Here is a 10,558-nt window from a genome sequence, read left to right on the forward strand (position 1 = left end):
GAAGAACAGATAAAGCTAGCTTGAGCAAGACCTGAAAGTAGATACTGCTCTTAATGCTTTCTAGAGTTCTTGTGTACTTGCTTGAATAGTGCAGACATTTAATTTAGTGATATAGGTGCTGTTTTGCTTCCTGTTGCACTGCTGCTTACTTAGGATTTAGAGCAGGAGTTCAGATAAGGTGCTGCGCACAGCAGTTGCTTAAGTGGAATGGATTTCAAAAACATGTCATACACAACTTTCCTGACCTGAATGCATTTTTGATAAATAAGCCTACCATTCTAGAAGCTGCAAGTCCATAAATATGTATCACTTGCTTGTTTATGGATTTCTTGAGTCAATAGCAGATTTCTACTGGCCAGGCTTCTGTCTGTGTGCTGTCCAGGGTGGTAGCTTCTTTGTCATTCTTACTTCGCTTACCAAGCTACTTTTTTTTTTTTTTTTTAAACCAACTTTGCATCCTTGACCTCACAACCCTGACTTTGCTATGCTACCTGTTCTGTTTTCATATGGCTTCATACTGTGGTCTGTGGTCTCCTGCATGTTAATGCCTTCGCTAATTTCCATCTGCATGTATTTCCCATTGCAGCCAGGGGCCTCTTAAAGCACGTTACATTGTATGAATATCCTCCCTCACTCTATTCTTGCTTATCAATACTAAGTGATACTTTACTTTGTGTTATAGCATTAACATAGAAGCAGATGTTAACCTGTATGGTATTCTTATTCAAGCATCTACGAAGCCTTGCAACCCCTACTGCAGCTGGTGATCCAAAGACTGAACCCAGGATGTTTCCATCCAGATCACCTATTGCAAGAAACATAGCTGGCAGAGCATATGAAAGCAGCAAAAAATCTCTGCCACAAAATTACTGCCACTAGGAGAGTAACTCCATGCAATGACATTGCAGTAGGATTTAACCATGGCTGGGGAAGCCATGCAGTGGGCCAAAGGACAGTCCATGACAGAATTAGACAGGGGCTCTAGTTCCTTTGGCTGGTCTGATACTGAGATTAAGAAACGTAGGCTATAGCTGAAAATAAAAATAAGTACTTGGATTAGCAAGTTTTACAGTTGTTCACAGGTAAATGTGACCTTTTCTTTTTTTCTTCCCTGACTCTAGCATATCCAACTTCTGTAGTAAGTTTCAGGGACCGGAAGCCACTCTTTGGAGAGATTGGACAAACAATTATGAATCTACTTGTTGTGAGTAAATGTTTTATTCTTTTCCCTTCCTGTTGTAATTTAGATTATGTAAAATATCCTCAAAACTCTGATTCTTGAAAGCAGAGTTATTTTTGGCAAAGATAAAGAGCTAATATTTTTGTTCTTCATACCTGACTTGAAACTTTCTTACAAATGAGTGCAAGTGAGTTAGGAAAGCTGTATCTTTCTTGTTATTTGTTACATATTAGTTCTGGTAGTAAGAAATGGCTTTAAATGAATGAGAAAACTGTTGACATTTACATAGAAGCTTATAGTAGTCATTGTTCAGTTGCATTTTTCTCTTCCAAGCATTGGTGTGGTGTGGGAATTCTAGTCTTAAGTCTGACCATTTTTTAAATGTGAAGGAAGACTTGACAGACAGATGCTGTGGTCTAACTGTAATAGTAATTAGTTCGTCACACAACCTTCCCAGAGCTACACAGTCTGACTGTCTTATGTGAAGAAGTTTTTGGCAAAATCATCAGAGTAAGTGAAGTCTGGAATTTATGCCATTGCCTGAGGAGGTTTTTCCTCTTGTCACCCAAATAATTTGATTTAAACTTCCAGTAAGCCTGTATTCCTGACCAGTAGCGTTCTTCATCTAATACTTATATAGAACGTATCCTTAATGCCATGATGAAAAGTGCTGTAAGGCTATGGAAAGAATTGCATGTATTATTTAGATGATTGCAAAATTCTCTCCGAAGAGTCTAGAGACCATTACAGCTGAGATGAAACTACACTCTTTGGCCCCTCTTTCTTTTCTCCCACTGTTGATGTCCATATCACTACATAAGGAATCAATCAGAGGAGTTGCACCATCTGAAAAATAGCATGTTTTTTTCTTGATGGAGGAATCTTACATTTTAATTCCATGAGCCAGCTCCCTGTCTGATTGGTGAAGTGCCAGTACCAGTGCGGAATTGCATCTTCAGACTTCGAGGAATCTTAATGTTGTGCTGCTGATAAAGCGAGCTTCTATGGAGTTTATTTTCAGCTGAATTTGAGTTACTCTGATTCTCCTTCATAGCTGTGTTTGTAGTGTCAGCTTGAAGCAGGCAGTGGGAATATGTGCTCCTTGGCAGGACTACGTCTTTTGATGCAGCAGGAGTTTTAATCTTTTTAAGATGACTGCAGAATGTTCTCTTGATGTTACATTTTTAACTCCCTGTGGTGCAAATCCTCATTTAAAGATCATATAAAATCTTGTACCACACAAGTGACTGAGGTAGTGGTAAATGATGGAGGCGAAGGACATCTGTGATGTATATCCTTAATATTGTTAAAACAATGCCAGTTCAATTCAAACTTGTAATGCAGTGAGGTGTGTTCATAAATACCCTTCTTGCTACAGCCGTGATGATTGAGGAAGGTACTGATTACCTGGCTTAGCTGGTGACAGGAGCCTTTTCTAACCTTTTTTCAGCTGAGCTATTAAAGGCAAATAAGACCATTTTATACCTAAAGTTGTTCTTCTGGAATAAAACAGACTAGAGAAATTTTGCAGAAGTGTCTGAGATGATGGATGATAACTTCTGTCAGAGCAAGGTATAAGAAACAGTGTGGTATTCAGGCTATAACTCAACAAGTTAGAGCTCTAGGGGACAGGGTGTGAATCTACAAACTAATCTAGATGGTGGCTTCCATGCTTTGCTGTTCTGTTGGAGAGGAAGGGTGTTGAAGTATTTTGTCATCTAAAACACTGTAAGATCCTAATGTGCATGAAGTAGCCATAGTCTAGATAGCCCACTGGTAGATAGACTTGCCTTGTCAGTGCTATAAATTTGTAATATATTCACTAAGGTACCTTTCACATACATCACACTAGGAAGAAGGTGGTGACTAAGTCTTCAGCCACCCTTAATGTCATTACTCTGTAGAAGACTCAGAGGTGTATGTAAGGTACTTTTATCTAGGTGATATTTGTTACAAAAGGTAAGAAAATTATACTTAATTGTCTGCTAATGTAAAAACTTTGTCTGTTATAGGACCTTAGAAATTATCAGTATACTGTGCATACCATAGAGAATCTGTTTGTTCATGTGGAAGTGGGTAGAAGCTGTATTAAAATACCCCTAAGGAAGTATAATGAGGTGAGTAAAACCATCTTGATTAGCTTTCTAATCAAAACTGCTTTAGACTATTTTTCATATAATACCAGTCACATCTTAGCATGAGCTCTTTAAAAAAAAAAAAAAAAAAAGAAAAAGAAAAAAAGGGGTGGTTCTTAGAGGCTGTAATGTTTTTATTCTGTAATCAGTTTCCAGGCAGCTCTGCAAGTGAATCTCCACTTGATAGCAGCTGTCTAGATTATTTTGTTATTTGCTGTGCAGTAGGCTTTTTAAACTGATGTAAGCATGTGATGGGGGAAGGGGGAGGGTGTGAAATTTTCTGAATGCACATTTCTTTCTTCCTGGATATGTTGGAAGGTGGATAATGATGAGTGAAAAGTTGAGCTTTAGGATAACTTAAATGAAGAAAAATCAGCAGTTTCTTCAAAATCACGTAGCATGTATTTTCAAGGATTCTCTCTTACACATTTCCCAATGATGGTGTTTTGCTTAAAATGTAAAAAAAAAAAAAAATCTTTTCTGCCAGTGTAGTTTTCATTACAGTTTGTTTACTTCAGCTTTAACAAAAAAAAAACCCTGGACAGTAAACTGCATGAGGCTTAATGCATATTTTAGCCTTAAGACCAACAAAATCCCTACAACTGATGCTGCATTGTCCAGCAGTACTCAGACTTATCTCTCTCAACTGAAGTAGTATTTTTGATCATGTTTAGTGTTCCTGCAGCTAGTCATGGCAAACTGTGTTGTTCAAACTCTCTGGGATTAACGAAGTGAATAATTCTTGGGATTTGTTTTTAGAGCTGGATTTTTCTAATGTCTTGTATTTAAAATGAGTACTGCAAAGTGAGATTTGTCAGTTTAATGACAAATTTTGTATTGACAGGTAATGAAGGTGATAAACTCTTCTAATGAACATGTAATTAGTATAGGAGCAAGTTTTAATACTGAAGCAGATTCTCACTTAGTGTGTGTGCAGAATAAGCATGGCCTTTATCACACACAAGCAATCAGTGCTACTGGACATCCTAGGCGAGGTAAGCTGTCTAGTTTGGCTTGTGGAGAAAAATCACGTTTGTAGAGCAGAAATATAAGTTCACTGCTAGGCTGCAAGGAAAATATATATTCTCAGTAAGTTGTTGAGACAAAAAGTTCGGCATTCAAGCAGCAAAGGAATTTAAATGCAAAATAAAATATTGCTGGTTTATATCAACACCTAGCTACCTTTTACAAATGTTGTTAAATGGACACTGATACTTTTTCCTCTCTGTTTCTAGGATGTTATTAATACAGCTTACATTTTCAAACATAATCAGATTCTTTACATCTTTCAAAATCTAAATTTAATATTGGTGTGAATTGGGCGATATATTTACATATGTAAACAAATAGTCTTAGTAACTGAGTGTATGGAAATACGGTAACAGTGAATAACTCCATACAACACCTAGCAAACTAGTAAAACCACCTGGCCAGAGAATAGTGCAGAGGTACCTTTTAGGTTCTGAAAGTAATACAGTTGTGCAGCATGGCACTCGTTCGTCTGGACTCGTAAGTCATGCTTTTCAACAAGGTCCATTGGCCCGTTGCTGGGGGGGGGGAATTCCAGATCTGTAGGGCTGTAATCTTGCAATCACCAGTGTCAACCTGAAATGTTGTTCTGGGCTTCATTAAGCATAGCTACTTAGCATGTTCTTGTTTGAAGCACTGTGTGCAACAGATTTATGCAAGCATTTGTAGCATAGAAAGTTGCTTATGTCATCTTTTCTTTCAGTTGCTTTTAATACCACTGAAAATGATCTAAACTTCAATAATATATTCTGTAAATAAATTAAATTTAGAAGTTGAACAGCATGTCTGTTTTAAAGGACCAAAAAAAAAAAAAAAAACCCACACCACTGTTTCTTCAATTGTGTCTCCTCTTCGTATACAAAGGGGTTTTTTTGGCTTGCCTGGCTGGGTTGGCTTGCCACCAATATCTTAAAAAGATGCTGTATGCACTCACAAAATAAGTTAACAAAGCTGATCTTTTTTGCCAAGGTCCAATTAGAAAAAATTCTTCTTTCTTTAGCCAATTATGTTTCATATCATCCTGTCAGTAAGGTATTTCTATTAGCGCTTTCAGTATAGTAGTACCTTTTTTGCCTGTGTTTTTAAAAAGGAATGAAGTTAAATGTTAGTAGTGACAAACTTAAGTGACATGAAGTCGTACTCACTTTTTGTTCCTACTTTTTCTAGTTACAGGTGCAAGTTTTGTGGTGTTTAATGGAGCTTTAAAAACATCTTCGGGATTTTTAGCTAAATCCAGTATAGTTGAAGGTAAGAATTTTGTCCTATGTGGCTTTTTCTTAAGAGAACTTAAAAAAAATAGCAGCAGTCTTGTGCAAGATCTTTGTTTTTTTCTCCTTTCAGGATTTTTAACTTTGTAGAATACCTGTTTCAAATAAATGCTATATAAAAAATACATGCTAGTTCACCTACTTGTTTGAAAACATACCAAGTTTTAACTCTTTTTGCTTTAGTCAATGCAAGTCTTTCCTTTATGGCTGCCTACATCTGGAACTATTTTCACTGTTGTGTTGATGAGATACATACATAGACATATAAATGCAAAATACTTCTAAGATTAGTCTAAGATTGATCTTTTAGTCTTAGTTCTGTTCACAAAGATTTTCATTACTTCCTCTTTCATATAACATTTAATGCTGTAGTTGGGGGATGGAGTCCACTTGATGTGCATTTATTAACGAGCTGTAGGAGAGGGTTGTCCCACCAGAATTTAAGCTAACATTCTACTAAAAAGCTATGCTACTCTTTCTGTAGATAAGTTGGAATTTTAACTGGTTTTTTTCTAGATGGACTAATGGTACAAATAACACCAGAAATGATGGAAAGCCTACGTCAGGCGTTAAGAGACAAGAAGGACTTTAAAATAACTTGTGGAAAAACGGATACAGGAGACATAAATGAATATGTAGATATTTGCTGGGTAGAAAATGAAGAAAAAACAAACAAAGGGTAAATGTATTACCAAAGCAAAATATCTTAGAGAATTCTTGTTCCCAATTTTCAAATATCCACCTTTAACTTCTTGAAATTAATCTAAGGTATTTTTATTGAAAGAAAGTACTTGATACTAAAACCTGAAAGGGGATAGAACGGTAAACTGCTTGCAGTCCTCTAGATGTCGCTAACAGAACAATTTTGCTTGTAGTTCACCAAAATCAACATAGTTTTCTGTGTTCAGGAAGGTGTCAGGAAAAGTGTGTGAACCCTCAGTTTCCTTTGAAAGTCCGCTATCAAATCAGTAATCGGTTTGTGTGGACATGCAATTAATCCCTTTAAGCTTCCTTGGGGGGTGGGGGGCAGGGCTTGGAAGTGCATTGTACTGCCCTTGGCCATTCACCACTTGGCGTGCCAGCATTCAACAAAGCAAAATGAGATGCAAGACATATTTATTGGATGTGATTCAAATGCTTATTTATGTAGCTTCAAACTTGTAATTATACATCACTAAGTCAAAACTTGTCTCACCTTAAGTAGTTTCTCAGGCCATGGGTTTGACTTGGTATGCCTTTGTCTGTGGATTCTCTGACCAATTAGAACAAACAGTGGCTTTACCTAAGATGGTTTATAGCTTCTTAAACCTGTAAGATTAGGTTTTTATTAAGTACTGTTTGTTCCCTATTTAGGATATTTCTTTCTGTAGCATCTGTATTTTCATGATGCAAGTCCTGTATTACATTTTGTTGTAAAGCTGTTTAAATAGCCTTTAAGGATGGCTAAACGTTGTTTTATACAAGTTATTCAATCTAAATCATAAAATGTTGTTTTAATTATTAACCATACTATTATCTTCCATAGCATTTTAAGCCCAGTCGATGGAAAATCATTGGAAGGAACTCAGCATGAAAAAGTACCACAAGGCAGAGACTTTGAAAGAGAGGGAAAAGTTATGAAGTGTACCGAAGTTAGTAAATTACATTGTTCTTGAGCCTTTCTGATACTTTTTAGAATAGTTAAGTGGTAAAGTGATTATACTAAGTGATAATACTAAAGAAACTAAGTTAGGTGGTGTATAGCCATTATGATAGGCAGAATGTTCTCCATAGCTCTTTGATAAGTTTACATACTTTTCATTTTTCTCCTCTGAAAAAGACTAAGTCTGTTAGTATTGATAACTCTATAAATATATAATCCAGATATTCCCATGGTCACTTAAGTATTTTGATTGAATAGATGAAATACTAAAATACTTTGCCAGCAAACAAGCATTATAGCTTGCTGCTTTCTGCATTATATGTATACTGAATTACTCTTTTCCTTACTTTCTAATATAACCAGGCTGCTGACTGTCCTTATCCTTTCTGTAATTTCAGGTGTACTATTTTCTGAAGGACCATGAACTAACCAGTCCTGTTCCTCACCAGTTTGCTAAAGAGATTGCTGTTGCCTGCAGTACTGCTCTTTGCCCACACCTTAAAACCTTGAAAAATAATGGGATGAATAAGATAGGCCTAAGAGTTTCTATTGACTCAGATACGGTAATCTTTCAACTCTTATTGCAGACATTCCATTTCAACTGAAATCTCTTTCTTGGAAAGATGTTGGATCTCTTTCTGTATGTTTTTAGTTTTTTGCCCTACCCCAGATCCAGACTGAGAATGAAATTTCATGAAGAAGCTGTCTTAATGAGTAGTTTTTCTTCAAAGTAATAGTCCTGTTTCCTTATTCTGGCCCAAACTCCCTAATAGCTGCTTGCAGTAAGCTACCTGTCCTTCCCTAGTTCTAACTCTCTGGCACTCATCTGCATCTAAGGTAAGTCAATGTAGAGCATCATAGAACCAATTTTCTGATGCTTTTCTCAAAGTATGTAGTTTTCTGCTGGTTTTGCTCCCTAATGTAGTGCAGTAAGTGATAATTACGCCAAAATCTTTACAGCAAAAAAGGACAGGTCTGCCCAGCTGAGTATGGAAGAGGGGGGAAGGCAAGGCTATCCAGCATGTGATGCCCCTCAAAAGATTACAAAACAGCAGAACAGTTTTGTTCCTTGCCTCTGAACATGTTCTTATCTTTTTTGAGAGAAGCTGGAAATACAGTCCTGAAAATCTAGTTTTCCGTAGTATATTTTGAAATTAATAATAACTGTGATAATAGGATATAATTGGATCGCTCTTCAACATCAGACTGAAGCAGTCTGGGACACAGAGGAAGAGGATGTGTGGCCCTGTAAACCCAGGGGAATATTGCATGCTTCTCAATGACAAGCCTAATTCTCTGTGATTGACCTCAAAACCCATCCAGTTGCCAGTATTTGTTATTTTGTCACTTCATGCTAGCTGAAATATTCTTTTACCACGATACTACACTTCTGCGTTGTCTTGTTAATATGAAAAGTAATATCAACATTAATGTGTTTTCCTTCTAGGTTGAGTACTTGGCCGGATCTGGAGGATACCTTCTTCCACAGATGTATCTGAATGAATTGGACAGTGCTCTGATTCCTGTGATTCATGGTGGGATGTTAGATCCTATGAGTCTACCAGTGAAAATTGAATTAATATTTTTCATCAGAGAACATCTGTTTTGATGAGGCTGATTACAGGCAGTACACTGATTTGCTAGATCTGAACACCAAAGTTATAATGCTACAAACACTAAAAATGTTGAAGTTTCTAAACCTGTTATGTTTTAATAGATTTTCAAACTTTTCTAAAACCCTCAAATCCTCTCTGGTTACTTTGCCACAAAAGAACTGTAGTTTGTAATGTTTCCTAAAGTTCTGAAAGTTTACACTTAATACAGGTGCAGAAGAGGGCAGGTTTTGTTACCTCTTTACACTGTTGTAGCATTTTACTATATGTAGTGTAACTTTAAGCCATACTATCTTGCCTCTTAACCTCAGACAAGTGTTACTAAAAGTCGCTGTGGTTAGATCTCATCTCTGCAGTGTGTGCTTTCCATCTATAAATGAGCTAAACACTGAAGTAGAAGCTGGCACAAAACTTTCCTTGCTGTTTGAGATTCAAATATGAGCTCTTCTATAGCTGTCTGCAAACTTCTGGCGTCAGTACAAAATACAAGTGCACACCTTCTGACACTTGTTTATGGTCAGCACAAGGAAGAATTTTGCAGGTATGTTTATGAAGACTCTGTAGTTGAAATCCTTAACATTATGATGTTATGCTGGTGCTTCAGGAAAACATGCTCTGAATTAATTTTTTTACAAAGTAACTGATTTCCTTGTATTTATAAGGATTTATCTAACTAAATGGATGCTATTTTTATAAATACTGTTGGTTTTTTCTTTACTCTGTGCTCAGCACTCCTGATACAATTTGACCTTTCAAGGGTTAAAAAAGAACAGATTACCCTTGATGTAATCTACACATAGCAATAAGTCAGACAAGAATTCTGCAGAATCTGTTCTGCTCCTGTCTACTGCTTTTGCCACCTCTTAGTAGCCACGTTGTACTGTCAGGGAGAATTGATGTATTAAGTGTGAATTTTCATGAACAGATTGATTTTTGGTGTACCTGAGCTTCTTGTATAGTACATATTTTTGATATTGGGTCATTAAGATCTATTTATGTATTTGTGATGCATGTGATTTGTACTGAGGTTCAGCAAACCATCACTGGGGTTTAGTAACTGTCACGCAAGTGTTTGTCAAGAACAGACCCAAAACTAAAGATACACGAGATCTATATTGTTTTCAGTAAAAATGCTGGTGCAACTTTATAATGAGACTATTGAAACTTTGATGCCTTCTTGATGCTAATAGGGGATATTCTATGTTTTTGTATCAAAAACAATTTGTAACTTAACCTACGCTGCTCTGTTGTTACCTGTGCTTCAGAATACTGGTTGTAGAAGGGTTTAGGCTTCAACATCTTGCCCTGGAGGAAACTGAAGCTGCGTTTGTGCTAATTAATATAACTTCTTCAGAGAAACTGCAGTTATGGGGAAGAGATGAAGAGCACACCACGTGCAGTATGAACAAAATGCCGCCTTGCTTGCGAAGAAGCTGCAACCAGACAGTCGAGAAACCACCCGTGGCAGACTGAACAGCAACTGAGGACTCTGACTGCGTGGGAGATGGCTGTTGCCCTGGCACCCCATGGGTAAACCATCTCTGTTCGTAGGGGTAACCAGAGGAACAGCTGCCTCTTGCCACTTACCCTGTACTATCTCCTTCTAAGTAACGATCAATAAAGTTAACTAAGCTGCCTGATCTCTTACCTCTGTTATGAAAAAAAAAAATAAAAGGACACCTTCTGCGTGG

The 10,558-nt window shown here is 36.9% G+C and overlaps 1 protein-coding gene across 5 annotated transcripts in view; it reads left to right on the plus strand.

Annotated features, from left to right (window-relative positions):
* ZFYVE16 (zinc finger FYVE-type containing 16) overlaps positions 1–10,541 on the plus strand; it is a 35,554-nt gene extending 25,013 nt beyond the window's left edge. For 2 of the 5 annotated variants that reach the window (XM_075019478.1, XM_075019477.1), the window contains 8 exons: positions 1,122–1,204; positions 3,193–3,297; positions 4,160–4,310; positions 5,512–5,592; positions 6,129–6,291; positions 7,138–7,243; positions 7,653–7,817; positions 8,702–10,541. In XM_075019478.1, coding sequence (XP_074875579.1) covers positions 1,122–1,204; positions 3,193–3,297; positions 4,160–4,310; positions 5,512–5,592; positions 6,129–6,291; positions 7,138–7,243; positions 7,653–7,817; positions 8,702–8,863 — 1,016 coding nt within the window. In that variant the 3' untranslated portion in view covers positions 8,864–10,541. Of the gene's footprint in view, positions 1–1,121; positions 1,205–3,192; positions 3,298–4,159; positions 4,311–5,511; positions 5,593–6,128; positions 6,292–7,137; positions 7,244–7,652; positions 7,818–8,701 lie in introns of those variants that run through there. The other 3 variants (XR_012648816.1, XM_075019479.1, XM_075019480.1) reach the window with 3 other exon arrangements.
* The last annotated feature ends 17 nt before the right edge of the window (positions 10,542–10,558 follow it).

Source organism: Buteo buteo, chromosome Z (genome assembly GCF_964188355.1).
Source record: "Buteo buteo chromosome Z, bButBut1.hap1.1, whole genome shotgun sequence".
NCBI classification, from domain to species: domain Eukaryota; kingdom Metazoa; phylum Chordata; class Aves; order Accipitriformes; family Accipitridae; genus Buteo; species Buteo buteo.